At 34.9% G+C, this 18,857-nt stretch overlaps 1 protein-coding gene across 1 annotated transcript in view; it reads left to right on the top strand.

The window, feature by feature from the left end:
* The first annotated feature begins 3,408 nt into the window (after window positions 1-3,408).
* Window positions 3,409-18,857, top strand: part of Usp47 (ubiquitin specific peptidase 47) — a 67,270-nt gene continuing 51,821 nt past the window's right edge. Inside the window, exons 1-5 of the mRNA XM_033764139.1 lie at window positions 3,409-3,462; window positions 9,403-9,606; window positions 12,760-12,873; window positions 14,979-15,117; window positions 18,418-18,514. Coding sequence (XP_033620030.1) covers window positions 3,442-3,462; window positions 9,403-9,606; window positions 12,760-12,873; window positions 14,979-15,117; window positions 18,418-18,514 — 575 coding nt within the window. The 5' untranslated portion in view covers window positions 3,409-3,441. The remainder of the gene's footprint in view (window positions 3,463-9,402; window positions 9,607-12,759; window positions 12,874-14,978; window positions 15,118-18,417; window positions 18,515-18,857) is intronic.

Here is an 18,857-nt window from a genome sequence, read left to right as displayed (position 1 = left end):
GTGTTTTAATTTTTTCCAACTGTCAAGTACTTACAAATTCAAGAGAGGAAGAAAGTTGTATTTAATTATAACTTTGCTTAATATGGTCTTTATTCCTGTTCTAAAGTCTTTCTTTGCTGTAGAACTTCCTTTAGCTTTTCCTTTAAGGTAGTTTCACTGAAACCACCTTTTTTATTTTCATTCTTTTGAGAAAGTCATAGATTCTGTTTGAATACTAACACTGTTCCTAAAGGACAGTTTTGCCAGGTATTGGATTCTGAGTTAGCAGTTATTTTCTGTAAGCACCTAAAAATATATCGTACCATTTCCTACTGTCCTCCATGATTTCTGGTAAGAAAGTTGTCCCGCTTCTCTGTTTTTTGTTTATGTGTTTTGATACTGGGGATCGAAATCAGGACCTTGCACTTGTGAGGCAGGCAGCGCCTCTGAGCCACATTCCGGGTCATCCTCCCCCTCTCCCTCCCCCTTCTCCCTTTCCTCCTCTTCTCTTTTTTCTGTATCTTCGAGTTTATTGATCTTTTCTTAAGCAGTGCTTAATCTTTTCATCCTATTTTATGTTCATCTCAGTACTTTTCATTTCTAGAAACTTTAGTTTTAAGAAAATCTTACATGATTTTCCTTAATAGTCTTCCATTCTTTAAATGTAGCTTATACTTAGAAACTTTATGTGCTTGTGTACTAATTCTATCATCTGTATCATTTCTGTTTTAATTAATTGACTTTTCCCCTCATTCTAGGTCCTAGTTTTCTGCCTCTTTCCATGTCTGCTTATTTTCAAATGCATACCAGACTTCGTAAATCTTAACCTTGATTGGCATTAGGTATGTTTATTCTCATAAATATTCTTAGACTTTTTTATTAGATAGTTATTTACTTGTAACAATTTAGTCCTATTCAAATTTGCCTTTATGTTCTGGAAAGGCTGGAGTGATATCACCTTTAGATTGTGCTTCATTTGGTAGCACTGAGGACTCTGCATTTGTGATGCCTTGTGAATTAGGAGATTTTGTTTGACTTACTTTAAGTACACACCTGTGTGATCTCCAGAGTCTTTCCTGCACTTCGTTCCTTTGTCTCAGGTAGTTGCTTCATACTCAGCTGAGTATTCAAGGGACACCCTTTGCAGAGCTTGCTGTTTAAGCAGGTTTTTCTGCCCTGTGTCTGCCCTGTGAATTTTAGCTGAACTGTCTCCCCTTAACCCTTTGAACTCTCAGCTTTGTCTATGTAGCTTAGGGAGATGCTGAAAATTCTTTCTGGATTCTCCTTCCCTGCACTGCAGCTTGGAAAGTGGCTCAGCTTGGTTGCTTTTGCTTTCACAGGAATCACTGTCCTGTGTTACCATTGTTCGGTGGTTGAAAATCATTGTTTCATGTGTTTCATATAGGTTATTAGTGTTTAAGTGAAACAGCTAAGTCCAGTGTGCTACATCATTTGTCTCAAGATTGGAACTTTTTGGAGATAGACAATAAACATTAACCGATATCAGGTGCTATAAAAACTATGGGGAAACCTGAGTGAGGAAAGGAGATAAGTACCAAGGGAATTGTGATTTCGAATAAAATGTGAGAGAAGTTGTCTCCTGACTAAGAGACAGACTGTTCCAATTACCTTTAGTTGTGTTACAGTCTGTCTCCAAGTCTAGTGACTTTTGCTCGAAGATATGCAATTTAGGCAAGGTAGGGCTATGTCGGCTTGTTTGTGCTGTGCCAGGGGTCAGCAGGGAACTAGAATAATCTCAGGGCATTCTACACCAAATATGTGGCGGCTGATACAGTTTGGGGTCTCATTTGGGCTAAGATTGGCACAGCTACACATTTCCATTTGGCTGCTTGGCTTACTGACACTGTAATAGCTGGACTCGAAGACAGGCATCTGAAGACCACCAGGAGTTGAATTGCCTGTTCTAACATAGTCTTGGAAGCACCAGGAATCACTAATCCTGGTCCATAGTAAAGATGGATTTGAATTAGACTTATTTTTGCTGGGAATCATTTCAGAGAATTTATGGACATGTTTTAGAGCCACCAAAATGATATTTGAGCCCAGGAGGTAAGGCTGTCCAGGAGAAGTGTCCAGGTGCATTGTACAGAAATGTGAAAACCTGAGACGGTGGATGCCTGATAGTTTAGCTTTGTTTATAGTTTAGTTTCCACTGTACGATGTCACCTCTTTTAGGAGAAGTGCCTTGTTCACTGCTGTATTGTAAGTGCCTACAGTAGTTTTGACATACGGTAAAAGAAGCTGTTAACACCCTATATCAGAAATCCTAAACATGTCTTCATAATCTTTGCTGTAGTAGTTCTTCCTTTGGAAAATTATAATAAAGAACAAAATTGTTCAAATAAGCAGTTTTTTAGTGATGGTGCTTATATTTCTATTAATAGCAGATTAGTTGAATAAATCATGGTTTGTCTATAGTGGAACCGTGCAGTTTTTACACTAAATATTTTGGCACAGGAAGGTGAGTATTGAGAGATAAAAAACAATTTAAATGGTATACAGAAGGAAAAAATTTTGTTAGAAATTAATAATGTATGAAATACATCTATAAAATGGAGAAGGCTCTGGTAGTATATATGTCAAATTATTAATTGCTGTAGACATTATTTTAGAGCTACTTTTCTAAAAAGTATGTACTGTTATTAGAATTACATATCTATTGTAAAAGCAAAATCAACTCTTAAACCAGTATGTTGATCTCTTTATTAACTAAAGGAGGATGAGGGAGATAAATATGTACAGAAAAGGCAATGAATGATATAAAACTAAGATTTTTCAAAAGTTTATCTTTTGATTATGAGTCACTGTTTTATATTTGTTAGAAAAGCATGTCATGTAATAAGAGGTTTGTATTAAAGAAAAAGTTTGTAGGACATAAAGTTAAGTAATCTTATTTTAAGAATAGCTGGGCTGGGGATTTAGCTCAGCAGCCCAGCACCTTCCTGGCAAGCACAAGGTCCTAAGTTCGATCTGTGGTACCACAAAGGGATAGCTAATGTGGAAAAACCCAAATGTATAAACTATCAAAATTAGGAATCTTGATTTCCTATACTGCAAGGAATTGCAGAGTTTCCTTTGGTAGATTAAAAGTATTATGTGGCTTATTAGCATATTTGATTTACACATTCTTAAGCTACTGCTCCTTGTTCAAATATGCCTGTTTCCCACATTAATCTTTCTCTTTATCACTTTACCATAAGGTTTTAGTAACCATACAAGAGTAAGTGAGGCCTAAGGTAAATCTTACATGTATAATTTAGGAATAAAAGCCTAGAAGGTATATTAATACTTTTATATATACTTTATCACATAAATATATTTGTTAATTGTTCTCATTTTACTATTTTTCTTCTTTCTCTTATAAAAATAATTTGTAATTCATTTTGTTCTTACACGCCATAGGATGTATTTTGGAGATGCAGACAAAATATCTTTGATGAAATGAAGAAGAAATTTTTACAGGTAGTCTGCCGATGTAATTGCTTTAGTGTGATAATCAGCAGAGCAAATAACAGCATGATAGTATTTTTATTTAACAACAAAGCATGTCTTAAATTTTATGCTTGTTTGGCTATTTTATTTCTATCCATTTTAATAACACGAAAGTCATACTCAGTGAATTTGTATCTGATAGTCTCTTACTTGTAACAAGTGAATGAGGTAGAAAATAAAAATCATGGAACCCTTTGTTTTGATTTTTGATATGTCGTGTGTCTATTGTTTGCACACATACTTGTTTTGCAGGCATATTTTCTGGAAAAGTAATAGTGCTAGAAATTAATTAATTTACAAAGTTACCAACCAGAAACTTACTTGAAGAATTAAAGCTGTTATCTTCCTGACAGCTTTATGTGCATTAGTAACATAAACTTCCAGCCAGGCATAGTGTCGCAGAACTCTAATCTCAGCACTCAGGAGGCTGAGACAGGAGGATTGCTGTGAGTTCAAAGCCACCCTAGGCTACATAGTGAATTCAAGGCTAGCCTGAACTAATAGTGAAACCTTGTCTCAAAAAATTAAAAACAAAACAAAACAAAAAACCATAAACTTCCTTGTGGTGTAGTGTTCCATAGTAACCTTTATGGAATAATAACTCAATTTCCTTAGGTCCTTCAGCATTTTTTTCTCCTCAAGCATCCTCTGTCCCTCAGCGTGGCAAGAGATTACTTTAGGAAAAGGTAATAGGAATAGCATCAAAATTGGCTGGGAGGCCTGGGGATTTCGCTCAGTGGTTCTGCCACCTGCCTTGCAAGTGCAAGGACTGGAGTTCAATCCCCAGTACCTCCCCAAAAAAATTGGCTGGGATTTGGGGTGGGTTAGAGGGAGGATCTTAAAATACTTCTTTCATGTAATTTAGGTCCTCTAAGTAGTACAGGAATTGTCACTTGTTAAAATAAAAATGAAATTTTATAAATTTCAGCCAATATCAATTCTTTTAATCTGTGGAAGTATACTAATCATGAACTGTAGATAGCTGAAGGGTAATGCTCTTAAGTCTTAATTTCTTAGCTCAAGTTAGCTTCCATTGCAAGAAGTAGAGAAATGGACTGTGCATGTGTATATGTAAGTTTGCAATTACATTATTCTTTCTAATATCCTTGAAAGAGAAATAATCTTAAGAGGAAAACACATTACCTTATCAAAGAGAGAGGTAAAAATGTCCTTTCATAATGTTTTAACTCTTGTTTTTATTACAGACAAATCTAATGATAATTTTGAATTTTGTTTAATATTTTGTACACGCTGATCACTTGTTGAGCATATAGCATCAGTTTTATACCTTAGTTTGTGTTTTATAATAAGAAACATCTAGGAACTGTATTTGTAAATAAAAATGATGGTTTAAATAGAAGAGAGCTCAGATTTGAGTTTAGAAATATTAGAAATGTCAAAAAAAAGGAGACAAAGAAAATGTGCCTTCATCAGGGTCTAAGATTTTTTAGAACAGTTTATCTATGTCAGCCACTTCTAGATGTTCCTAGAAACAAGTCTGTCCCTTCAAGAATATGATGTGTTTTATGTTTTTAAAGCCAGTATGTTTTGCCTTTTATAAAATAAGATTGTGGTTATATGTTGTTTTTCTTTTTAAAAGATTCTTTCTTCAAATTTTACCAGGAAATCCAGCTTTGTTTCTGCAGTGAATTTAGATGCAAACAGAATGTTCAGCATAAATAGTGCTGTATGTAATTGTTTTATTCTTAGTTTGAGAACTGTGATATTACCATGAGTTACCTGTAAAAAGTTTCGATTTTATGATTTGCACCTATTTTGTACAATGACTAGATTTTCTGTGTAGAAAACTTTGTGTCCTTCTAAGAGGTCCTCTGAGTATATTAAATATTTTGCTAAGTAGAACTCGTGGTTTTTTAAAAAACTTTACATGTGTTTCCTCTTTCATTAGCCCTGTTGACTGAAAGCTTTTGTCCCTTTCCCTAATTTATGATATGTCCCCATATGTCTTTCCTTAATGTGGGCAAGGTACTTAGATGCCTCCGCTCGCTGCCATCACTACATTTTTCCCAACTAGAATTTGTCTGTTTAACTGTTTTTGCTGTGTTTTTATCTATTGCTATGTAACAGCCTGCCCTAAAATTTAGTGACTTAAAAGAACACTTAGTTGGTTTACTCACAATTCTGTGGGGTGAAATTTGGGCAAGGGCCCAGCTGTTCATCTCTGCTCCATGTGGCATTATTGCTTGGCTCCTTTGGCTGGTGGCTGGCTTTTGATGCCATGTCCAAGAGTGCCTTTCTCATATGTCAGACACCTTATTGCTTCCACTAAGTGGCCACCTTCTCTACATGGATTGCTAGGGCTTCCACCTAGCATGTTGATTCCCAGGGTAATTGGGTTTCTAACACACTGGCTGGTTTGTAACAAGGAAGCCTCCAGCAGAAGCTGCTGTTTTCTTAAGGCCCTGCTTGAAATTATATATTATCACTTCTGTCACATTCTGCGGATCCTGGGTGGTCACATGATCAGTCACAAACTCATGGAAAAGGAGAAAAGAAGAACAAAGAGTGTTTAGCTATCTGTAATCCACCTGAAGATACTACTGTTCTTTTCTTTGGGCATAAGCAGGCTAAATCTGGGGTAGAGCCTCAGAGAAGTTAAGATAGTTCCCCTAGTTTCTCGGCTCTAGGAAATACCCTTTTACATTTACATATTTTGGAAAATTATATATTAATTTATTTGTAGAGGGATTTTTGTATTGAAGAACTGTTATAAGATTATAAGTATTGATGATATCTTCAGATGGGGGGCTGTTTTCTTGTCAGTCCCAAAATTGGAGGTGGAGAAAGAGGAAATTTCATGTTATGTGGCAATAGTGATTCTGAAAGGTACGTGAAATCTGTGGATAGTAGCTCCATGTTGGATTAAATTATGAGTGCAATAAATAATGGCCCAGAATACTGGGTATAAGGTAATAATTTATGAGTGGCTAGCATACAACTTTTTTAAAAAAGAGTATTTTGTTTATTTGTTTAAATTATACTAGAATTCAAGAGTAAAATGTCATTGGTCTAGAAGTTCCTATATAGACATTTTTAGGGAACAAAGTATGCAAAGTTTTATGTAGGTGTTCATCATATAAATATTTTTAGAAGTATAGTAAAAATCTAGCCTAAGAGCATAATAGAATTAAGTTGTTATTTCACGTATTAAAAGTATTGTTCAGCTGTAAAATGACTAGTTAGATGAGTTAGAGCATGAAAAGGAAAGATTTTATTATATATATATATAAATAAGAATAAAAGTTACAAAACAGCATGTTTATTCTTTTTTGGGTTTTTTGCTGTGCTTGGGATTAAACCCAGAAGCATTGGGCAATCTAGGAAAGCACTCCACCTTTGACCATAGTATATTTATTCTAATTCAGTGTTTGACTAAGAAACCTATGTGTGTCTGTTTTGTGTAGGAAAAATACTTCGAAGGATACACAGTTATTTTTGTTTGTTTTTGCAGTACTAGAAACTGCATTGAGCTATGTTCCAGCAAAGGCTAAGTTTCCCAGGCTGGAACTTGGGATCCTGTTGCCTCAGCTTCCCAGTATATTGGGAAAATAGGTGTGCACCACCATGCCCTACACCAAAATGTTAATAGTCATCTCTTGAGTTATGGAATTAGAAATCATTTTCTTATTTTCCTTTATGGTCTTACTACTTTTTTAAAAAAAATTGAGCATAATTATATTGCAGAAGAGAATGCTGTTATTAAAAATAATAAAAGGCACACATGGTATTACATTTTGTGTATACTGTAGCACATTTAATCTTCAGATAGAATTCTATGGAAGAAAAGGAACCTGGAGGGGGTGAAGGGAGGGCAAGGAAAAGGGGAAAAAATGAGAATCAAGACCTATCATGTAAAGGTACAGGATCCCAAATGAATGTAATCAGATAGAATTCTATGGAAGAAAAGGAACCTGGAGGGGGTGGGGGGAGGGCAAGGAAAAGGGGAAAAAATGAGAATCAAGACCTATCATGTAAAGGTACAGGATCCCAATAATGAATGTAACTGTATTGTATACCTAGATTGTACCAATAAACTCAATAAAAAAGAATTAAAAAAAAAAAAGAAAAGGAACCTGGAGTGCTTATACTTTGCACTCACATGTTTAGGAAAAGAACCAGGTTGTAATAATGTCTTGGCCATATGATGTTGCCACATTTCCATTGTTAATGTATATAACTGTACAGCACTTCTGATTTCCAAATTCTTAGGTAGGATCGTTTTCCTTAGGCTATCAACTCTGACCTGCCTGAAGCTTTAAAATCTTGTTACTGGAATATTTTACACCAAGAACACTTGATTTATTCAGGCCTTGCCTATCTTTGAATCATATACTGTTGGAACTATAAAAGTGGTTGTTGAAATTATTTTAGGTTGTTCACACTTATTGTCAATCAGAGTATTTTTTAAATGGGTTCGTTTTATATTTCTTAGTTTAGGATTTAAATATGTAATATACACCTTATATTTGCAGTGGGGACTTTCTTTTTTCTTAGAGAAATATTAGTAATGTTCTTTTTTTACTTTTTATCTTATAAAATCTATTTCATAATTTTTAACTTAATTTTATAATTTAAAATTAAACGGGCTATTGTTGATAATTAAATATTTTAATTTGTCTGAAATGTGATACTAGCCAAACAAAATGTAATTGGATTACTTCATGAAACAAAAAACTTTGTAACTGTCCTGTTTTCAGTACTTAGTCAATAATAATTACTTTAAAATAGATAATACAGAAGCAACAAAAGGTTGGAGTTGATTTTGCTGAAAGAAAGAAATTAATTCTTGTGTGCAGTTCATATTTTTTAATTGCCTGTTATGGGAATAATAAGAGTTCCCACATCTGGCTTTCATCACCAGATTTATATATTCTACATATTCCTTGTTATATAGTACTATTCTGGATTGAAGGAATACAAGATTGAGAAAAGTTAAATTTACCAGAAACTCATTGCCATCATTTTGGTAAGAAATTCTGATTGAGGCAGGCAGGAAGAAAGGGAAATTCCAAGCATATCTAGAAGGTAGAATTGGTAGGCTTTGGTGGTGTTGGGTGAAGAAAAGGGGTAAGATAGGAAGATGTTCATCTTAGCTGTCTGGTTTCAGCAGCTGGGTAAAATGGTGGTGCCATTCATTGAGGGGGCCATTACAAGAGGAGAAGAAGGGAAAGAAATTCCTCTGCTTAAGTAATTGATGTAGTCTGATATAACATCCACCTCTGTGAAAAGTGGAAAAGAAAAGCAGTATTTTTCAAGAGCTTCAGGGAAACTATAGCTTATTTGAGCAATTCTCCTTTTAAAAACATTTGTATTAATTACTGAATATGCACTAGTGGAAAAAAGAATTTGTGACCCTTACTCATTTCTTGGTTGGCAGTTGAAAAGATTTTTTCCTATTTTTCCCTCTTTCTCCTCCTGGCTGATCTGTTTGGATAAGTTTGTCAGTTCCCAGCAATTGATAAATGAATGCTTCTGGACATCAGGTCTAGGGGTACAGCAGCATAAAGGTTAAACCTGGTTACCTAAGTCCCTTAATTACAGATTTTGTAATCTTTAGTGCTCACCTCACTTCTGCACAGTACCCTTTCTGTTTCCTCAGAAAACCTGAAATCTGTGGTTCCACTGTGCTAAGCATGATAGTGACCCATTTTAAGGATTGGATTTTATATTGATTCTGAAATATGCTCCGGTTTTTAAGAAACAGATGTACATAGTGCTTACTATGTTAGACATATCCATTGGTCTGTGTTTCAGACATACTAAATATTAGCACAGAGTGGGTGCTTTGCGGGTTCTATTACATTTAATTATAAATTTTATGGTAATTATAGTTTTATTGTTTTCCTTTAAAGATAAATAATATTTAAAATGTTTATTTTTAAATTTCAGATAGAAAATGCTGCTGAAGAACCTAGAGTCTTATGTATAATACAAGATACAACTAATTCAAAGACAGTGAATGAACGGATCACTTTAAATTTACCAGCATCTACTCCAGTCAGAAAGCTCTTTGAAGATGTAGCCAACAAAGTAGGCTACATGAATGGAACCTTTGATTTGGTGTGGGGAAATGGAATCAATACTGCTGATATGGTAAAACCCCTGGTTTAAAGCATCTTCTCTTGAGCTGCTAGTAATGTTATTATAACCATTATTTATTGTTGTTGTCACTAACAATTATGTTAAATCCTGGCTGTTGTGGTGTCTTTAATATCATAACAACTATAGTAAGAACCTGTGTGCATCTCAGTAACTGGATCCCTCTTTCCTTTGCTTCCATTCTGGATTCATCATTTGTTGTCCGAAAGTTGCATAATGTCACATCAGTTTTTTCATTTATGAAAGGTGACTATCATAATATTGTGTTTACTCAATAGAATGATGGTTTGTTTTACATGTTTCAATGAAAAAAGTATATAAATTACACATTTTATGATCTGGTTTTGAAATAAAAGGAGAAATGGGCATAAAAAGAAAGGAGTGAAATATATATATCCTAGTGTTAACAGAAATTATCTCTAGGTGACTTATTTCTTTTTGTCTAGGTGTATTTCTGGGTAATATTTTAGGTTTTATGTATTTCTTTTTCTGGGTATGAGTATGTATATATGCGTGGAATATAATGACTTTAACCCTCAAGTTTTTAATGACTACAGGTATCTCAGATATCTGATGATATGTTTACTCATTTCAGTCTTCTTATTCTGTTAACTGTTTCCTTAGTCATGTATCTTCCTTCATTGGCTGCATTTATTTCTTTCATAATGTAGCATTTCCTCATATGTTCAGTAATTCTGATTTTCTCCTCTGCTTTGAATTTGAGAATCTCTGTTAAATTCTCTGTGGATGCTGATTAAATTTACTGTGTTGAATTCCTGGTTTTTGTGAGGAAGAAGTGGGACATGCTGCTGGGTATGGTGTGTTTATAATTTGTCCTAGAATCGCCTAGTTTCTCATTGTGAGGTTGGGGGTGATCAGTACGAAGCCAGACAGCTCTGCCTCACTGGCCACAGAGCCCTTTCTTTGCTCTGGGAGGAAATAGGTACTGCTGTCTGCTGCTTAGCCTAAGGAAGAAAGGAAGGGAAGCCAAACTTACCAGAATGCCTTTCCCCGCGGGCTCACTTGGTGGCTCCCAGGTCTGCCTCTTGACCTCAGCCTAGAGTTTCCTATTACTCTTTTATCGCCACAATAGTCTTATCCTAGGAAGGCTGGGCTGTATTATCTTGTAGTTTTTTGTTTGTGTGTAGAGCACATCACCTGCTTTCTGTTTAATTTCTCAGAATTTCTGGCTTGCTAAAGGCCTTCTGTTTTCCTGCATCGTTGCCAGATTTTTCTTTAAAGAACTCTTTTTAGACATTTCATAGAGTTTGAAGGTGGATTATTAGATATATACTTTAGGTAACCATTTGGTCCAATCCTGTATTAATGTTTAATATGAAAATAAGCAGTTACAACTATTAAAATGAAATCCTAGGAACCTTTAATAGACATCTTTCCTTGGGCCTCCTTTATAAAGGAACCAGTCTCATTCGTAAGTGCTCCACTTCTAAACAATTTTGGAAGGACACCAGCATTCAGAACATGGCAGTTTTGCATTGAGAGTTTTGATCGTTTTTGCATGAGAGTGCTAAAGGAGACTGTTGCATTGGACCTCATCTGTACTATTAAGTAGTTGGTTCTATCTCTTAATCCACTTTTACCCCATATACTACCACGAGGATGTTCTTCAGTCACCTTAAATCATAGCAGTCGTGTTATCTAGTGCTAGTTCAGAAACCTTCAATTATTTCTCACTACCTGCTGCTTAGAAAAATAACATCCCGGGCCGGGGATTTAGCTCAGTGGTTCTGCCACCTGCCTTGCAAGCACAAGGCCCTGTGTTTGATCCCTGGTACCAAAAAAATAAAAAAATGAAGAATTGTTACAGTAAAAGACATATTGCCATTAATCTGGGCTGGGGATGTAGCTCAGTGGCTCTATGCTTGCCTGTCAAGCACAGGTCCCAAATTCAATTCCGAGGCGAGGGGCAGCGACAAGAAAAGAAAATCTCTCTCATAAGACTCCTCCTTGGTTCAAACACACTTATCCTGTTGTTTTTGTCAGTTTCTGAAGCAGTTCTAGGAGTCTCTTGCTAGGTGGATTAATGGCAGTGTATCTTACTATATTTTTTAATTTAAACATTCATATATTTTGATTACTCTGTATTGTTCTTAACTCTCTACAGACAAAACTTTACTTAGTCTTATAATTACTTTCTGTGGTAGTTGCTGTTATAGCTTCATAGGTGAAGAAACTATGAGTCATGGGAAAGTGAAATACCTTATCAAATGTACATAGCTAATAAGTAATGGAATCTCTTAAAGTTGGTTTTTTTATCTCTAATACCTGTACTTTTATGCAATGTTAATTTCCTGACAAAAGTATTTCCATAAAATGAGTCTTTTTGAGGAGACATCTTCTCTGTCTTAATGTAACAAAATGTTTTAAAATGGAGCAAGAAGATGCTCATACTGACTCCCGCATTTTTCTCAACAGTGGTTGGGAGTGTGGGTAAGTAATCGGTACAGGGCAGAGTTCCACTCCTCATGTACCAGTGGGAGTGTACATGTCGGAATAACAGCCTCATAAAGAGTTAGGCGAAGACTGAGTTTTAGGCATTGAATTTTCCAAGGGGTGATCACTTCCATCCCTCCTGGAATCCTTTGAATCCTGGTAGTAGACTTGAAAATTGGTATCATTTTCTAGCACAGGCTTTTCCTTAAGGGCTTTTTCTGAAGGTTATATTACATTAATTATATTTTAGTTATATCTTGTAATTATTTTAATTTGGTAGTTAAGTACATTGCTTATCTGGGAATTTTACTCTATTCATGCATCAAAACATTTTACAATTTTTAGTTCTATAAAATTATCTTTAGTTAATTTTCATGAAAATTATTAAATATTATCTTTCATACATTTTAGGAGACATGTAAATGCAATGTTTATAGATTCTTTTTTGTATAGTACCTGTTTTGTGGATGTTGGGGAATGTGAGCCTCTGTCTGTGTAGGTGAACAGTGACTGGGTCTAGCTATCCTAGTTCAGGCGCAGGTGAGTTCATTCTAAACCTAGATAAACAGAAACTTCCCAGAATCGTTACTGAAAAAAAGTGCTATTGAAATGTAGATATATGCCCATTTACATATTTTTGATATTACAGTTAATGTTTCTCATAATCTGAGACACTGTGTTTAATGCCCATAGGCTCCACTGGATCATACCAGTGACAAGACTCTTCTTGATGCTAATTTTGAGCCAGGAAAGAAGAACTTCCTGCATTTGACAGATAAAGATGGTGAACAGCCACAAATACTGCTGGTGAGCTATTCAGAAAACCTTATATTCAAAAATTTTTGTGTACTTTTACCTACTATTTGGGAATATAATTTTCCAAATGAGGAGAGAGATGTTCTGTAATTTATGCAACAAATTATTATTTTTTACTTTATATTGGTTTGGCTCAAGTGTATATATGATAACATGAATTCAGTGGACATCCGTAGCACCATTATCTGTATGTACAGTCTGTTGCCGCTTTGAAGTTAATATGGGCTGCTGTCTCCAAGGCTGCTGTCATATCAGAGGTGGCAGTAGGTCTAAGATAGGTTAAAACATCACAGACTACTGTGTTTCAGCACTTGGTTTCACTTGGTTGCTGAAATTGTAAGCTTTGTCTTTTTTTTTTGGTATTCAGTGGAAGACCATTTCGACTTCAGTCTTCCACCCCACCCAACTCCACCACCCTTTTTTGAAATAACTAGTGTGTGAGTTAAGTGCTTTCTTTTTGTCTTTCAATATTTACCTCCATTCATATTTCTTCTAATAGACTCTCCTTTCAAGTCTAGTAGCCTAAAGTATCAATTCCCATAACTCCAAATTTGAGGAACATTTCCCCAGGGAGTTATGACTTTTGAAAGGGTTAGCATTTATAAGTTCTAAAACTACACTTTCAAAATACTTTTTGTTCTCAAATTTAAAATGTGGCAAGTATGTAACCCTAAGTACTCAGGAGGCTGAGGCAAGAAGATCACAAGTTTGAGACCAGCCTGAACAACTTAGTGAGACCTTTTCTATTTTTATTTATTTATTTATTTTTTTTGTACCGGGGATTGAACTTGGGTCCTTGCACCTGCAAGGCAGGCCACCGAACCGCTGAGCTAAATTCCCAGCTAGGAGACCTTTTCTTAAAATGAAGTTAAAAGGGAAGGGGGTGAATCTCAGTACTCCCAGGTTCAATTCTCAGTACTGCAAAAGAAAACAAATTTTAAAAAAACTATGAAGGGCTGGGGATTTAGCTCAGTAGTTCCGCTGCCTGCTTCTCAAGTGTAAGGTCCTGAGTTCGATCCCTGGTATAAAATAAAAATGATAATAAAACTATGAAAAGTAGATCTTATCTGATGTTTAGAAATACATGGCATAAGAATACATACATTTAATACATTATAGGTTGTACATTTTAAAAGATTAAGAAAACTTGGTCTGATGGGTCGGGGATTTGGCTCAATGGTTCCACCACCTGCCTTGCAAGTGCAAGGGCCTGAGTTAGATCCCAGCTACCAAAAATAAATAAATAAATACATACATACATCCATACATACTTGGTCTGATTTACCTTGCTGTTTTACAAACAGAGAAAATTGAGGTTCACAGAGTATATGAACTTTGCTTGGAGAAAAATGTTCTATTTGGTACTTTTCATTTAGAAGTCTCTTGTGAATAAAAATGCATTTTTGGACAGTAGACAGTAATTAAACACTGTTTGTACTGAAGCATTACCAGAAGATGCTTTCTGACTTCCTTAATGTTATTGTGAGATTTTTGCTTAGAGACATCCAAATATAAATTCACTGTGAATTTGGAGAACTCTGAATTCACAATTTGGGGATTTATGTTTTAAAATGCATAGTAACTATTCTTTAGCTCTGTCTTAATTGTGTGCTGTTTTTGTGTCCCTTAGCTTTTCAACATCTTCCCCATAGATAGGAGTTTCTTATTAGAGACTGACTCATTCAGCAGTTACTAAGTAGGCCCTACTTGCTAGGTCTAACTGGCAGTGGGCATGTGAAAATGACTTAGACATCAAGGCGCCCACGGTGATACTTTGATTTATTAGGACCAAAAAAAAAAAAAAATTTCTCTTGTGTAAACAGAATATTTGAAAGAGAACTTAAAAGAAAAATTGAGAAACTAAGCATTTTGGAAGGAGACATCAGTACCTTTCCAGGGTGTTTCCTAGCAAACATCTTTCAAACCTTTCTACGGGAAATGATAGGAATATGTATTCCTTTGATTGCCTTGGTGGTAAGAGTACTACTAATGCCACATCATTTTTTTCATTGCCTCAGCAATTAGCATTAGCATGTCTTTTTTCATTGTTTTAGTATATTTCCTATTCAGTGCATACTGGTTTTTGTGCATTGTAGGAGGAGTCCAGTAATGTGGATGACAGTGTTCACGACAGGTTTATTGGTCCACTTCCAAGAGAAGGTTCTGTGGGCTCCACCAGTGATTATGTCAGCCAGAGCTACTCCTATTCATCTATTTTGAATAAGTCAGAAACTGGTAAGATTTATTGGTGTTATATATTCATAAAATCATGAGGCATGATGGGGTGGGTACTCTTCTTGATCAAGAATAATCTTCCAACCTTGTCCTCTCATTTTGGTTAAGAAAACTGAGGCCAGAGCAAGATTACTGTCTAGCAGCAGCTAAGTTACAAGAGTGTGGTTTCTCTTTCCTTTACCCATTGCTCTTCTCACTGTATTGTAATTGCCTCTGTTTAGTGTCAGCCTTAAAGATACTGGATATTCTATTTTAAAGGGACTTTTTGATAATTTCCTGTGTCAAAGCTAATCTTAAATATTTGAATTCAGCTTTAGAAAGTCTTTGTTACCTAATTTAGGATTAGAACAGACTGTGAAGAATATATTTCCATTTTGAAGTAGATAGACTATGTATTGAGTTTGTTGTCTGTTATGTTTGAAATGAGATGGATTACTTTTAAATTTTTATTTTTTTTATTCTGAAGCAAATAGAAACAGGTTCAAAGAAGCCTTTATGTAGCTGATTATATAGCGTTACATTGTGTATTTTGTTGTAATATGATCTGTAATCTTCCCTTTACTATGTTTTGTAATTAGAGCTTTGAATAATCTCCATGGTTAATCATATTTCAGACTTGTAAATAAAAATAGAAGCTGGCCATATTAATATATAGGATAATTTATATCAATAGAACCTTTTGCTGCATACCACAAAGAATAAAAGAGGACATGTAGGGATTGTGCTTCAAACATTATTTTGTTAGTCACTAATGAATTTGCATTTTCTTAAGAAAACTATAAATCTTGGCACTATTTATGAAATATTTTCATTGGAAAATGCTCTTTATGATTTCAGCTCAGTGCTCTAGCAACATGTTTCTCAGAAATGCAGAGTTTAAGGATTTTCCTGTCTTGTCTACCACCTCCCTCTGGTAGTCAGCTGCTGTCGATAGATAACGGGTGGGAGGATGAATTTTGAGGGATAAACAGTGGATTGAAGGCTGGTGTGGGTTCACAAGGAATTAGAAACTAAATTTATGACACCTGTCTTTGGCTAGTTTCTTTGTCTTTTTCTTTTGTCTATTCCAGGGGTTGGCCTACTTCCTGACTTGTTGGTTCACATAGGATTTCTTTCAATATGTGGCTTCTATGGGAGGGCATATGTTCGCACATTCTTCTTCCTTTTACTAAAAATATTGATTCATAACTATTTCAGATACAGAATCCACTTGACAGTAGCTGTCATTTGAAGTTTAATTTAGATAATATATAATGAGATTTTAAAAATTCATTAGTACTTTTATTAGTCTCACTAAAATCTTCGTACTTTGAAAAAAAAAGTACATTTTATGTGAGATCCTTCATTCTTCTTAAATATGGTACTAAATCATGTACAAAGGATTGTCGATTTCTGTATGATTTTCATTGCTAATAAAAATAAAGAGCATTAAAAAAAAATGCTCTTACTCCTGCCTCTAACCTCCCTCTTGATTCCCTCACTCTTTTGGACCATGGAAGAGAAACAAGGTCATAAGTAAGTGATGCCTGATTGGTCATTAGTAACACAAAGGGCAGCAGCCCTTCATTTACCTTTTAAAGTTCCAAATAGATTGGTAGTCTCTGACTGTTGAGGAAGAAGAGGGAAAAGGGAAATCCCAGGCAGACTCAACTTAGAAGGTACAGAACACCCTGATCTTCTGGCCTTACTACTGTTGTTTGAGGGGAAGAGTCTTTTTATGTGAAGTAAGAATGAAGTAATGCTTTTCATCATTAATAATTAGGCCATATTTCATACATATTTATATTCCTTGTAAGTCATGCACAGTTTCCTCCTGTATATCTGTTGCTGTGCTAAGCAGTAGTAGAACAAGAAAGAAATCAGATTTTATAGTCTGATAGAGGAAGAAATACGTAGATACTTACAGAACAGTGAGATAAAGGTTCTAATATATGTGAGTTAAGGAGAGAGATGCATGAGAAACTGAGGAGGGGGTGGTCAGGAATTGAGGGAATTTATAATTATGTAATAGTGTAAAGTACTTAAACACATATACACATGATCTTAATTAAAGATGAAAGGCATAAGAAATCAAAGCTTGTGCCCTAGAATAAAATGAGATAGGTATTTGGTCTCTTCTTGGTATCATATCAGTACAGGTGGTATGGGTCTGTATCACTGTTTGCATAGCAACCCAACCTATAGAATTTCATACTTGAAGGGCTTGAAAGGAGGTCATTTTGCATTACTTGGTCTCAGCTTTTGTGAGTTTTCGTGTAATAAATTTATCTCATATAAGATGTGATCTAAAAGTAACAAATGTTTCAATTTAAAATCAAATTTATAGCTAAAAACATATTGCTATAAATCTCCCTCAAAAATACTCTTCCTCATTTCAAACACACTTATCCCATAGTTGTTGCTGCTTTCTCAGGCAGTTCTGGAAGTTGTCTTTAGTGAGTGCCTTTAGTTTTGCTGATCTGGGTGCTGCTTTAGTATCCAGAATCAGTTCAAAATGTTTATCTTTCACGGTCATTTTGACTTTGAGGAAGAGCCAGAAGTCACCAGGTACCCAATTGGGTGAATACGGTGGATACAGACATACTGTAGTGTTTTTGAGTCTGCCTTTCCCCTGGATGGCAGTTGGCATTCATTGTATGTTTGATCACATCTTGTAAAGATACTCATGAGGTTGGACCTTCAGAACTGCTTCAGAAGGTGGCAAGAATGATGAGATGAGTGTGTTCAAAATGTGGAGAAGGTATTTTTGAGATGGATTAATGGCAGTGTGTCTTTTACTATAATAATTTTTTTTTATTTTTGCGTTCACTGTATATTTGGATCATACCTCATATGTTATTAATTCTTGGTAGAAATTGCTGTATAGGGCTGATGACAAGGATGCTTAGTTACGTTCAGTCCTCCTGTGTTGGGAATATATACTGTTTAAAGTGAGTATGTTCATACTTTTCTATTAAATCCACAACTGTTAGATTTGTAGAAATTTATTTTTATGGTAATAAACCCTACTATATTAAACATGTTACTTGGAAAATTTTGTTAAATGTCATGTAACAGCCATGTCGTACCATAGATATCTCTCTGGACATATCTATAACAAGATACTGTAATGTTTTCTGAGAAACAAGGTTCACATGGTGTACACATTAGAGAAGGGATCTGTCTTAGGTGCTATTGAAGGGAAAGGAAATTTCCAAGAATAAACTTAACCTCTGAATCTCAATTGTGTATTAAATTCATACAGTTTTCTTTTTCATATCCAAATGCTAATCTATGTATATTTGTATTTTCTCTTTAAAGGATATGTGGGTTTAGTAAACCAGGCAATGACTTGCTATTTGAATAGCCTTTTGCAAACACTTTTTATGACTCCTGAATTTAGGAATGCATTATATAAGTAAGTATTTTTTAAAATTCTGTAACAAATATTGATTTAACTTGCAGACCTTGTTTTTAATTAAAATATAAAATGTTCTATGTGTATGTATGTATGTTTCTAAAAGACTATTTACATTAGATACTTTAAAATGTTCTAGGGGGAAAGTCCTTATTTAAATACACTCTAAAATCATTTATTTTTATTAGTATCCTACTATAATATATTTAGTATATCTTTGTTTTACATATTTTAAGACATATATACCTTTTAATATTTTTAAGTAGGAGTAAGCTGACATTTCCTTTTTTTTTTTTTTTTTTTTTTTTTTCCAGAGATCGAACTCGGGCCCTTTCTTGCAAGG

This window comes from Fukomys damarensis, unplaced genomic scaffold (assembly GCF_012274545.1).
Source record: "Fukomys damarensis isolate Sample0158 unplaced genomic scaffold, DMR_v1.0_HiC HiC_scaffold_16, whole genome shotgun sequence".
Classification (NCBI taxonomy): Eukaryota; Metazoa; Chordata; class Mammalia; order Rodentia; family Bathyergidae; genus Fukomys; species Fukomys damarensis.
This window is presented reverse-complemented; position numbering and strand designations above follow the sequence as displayed.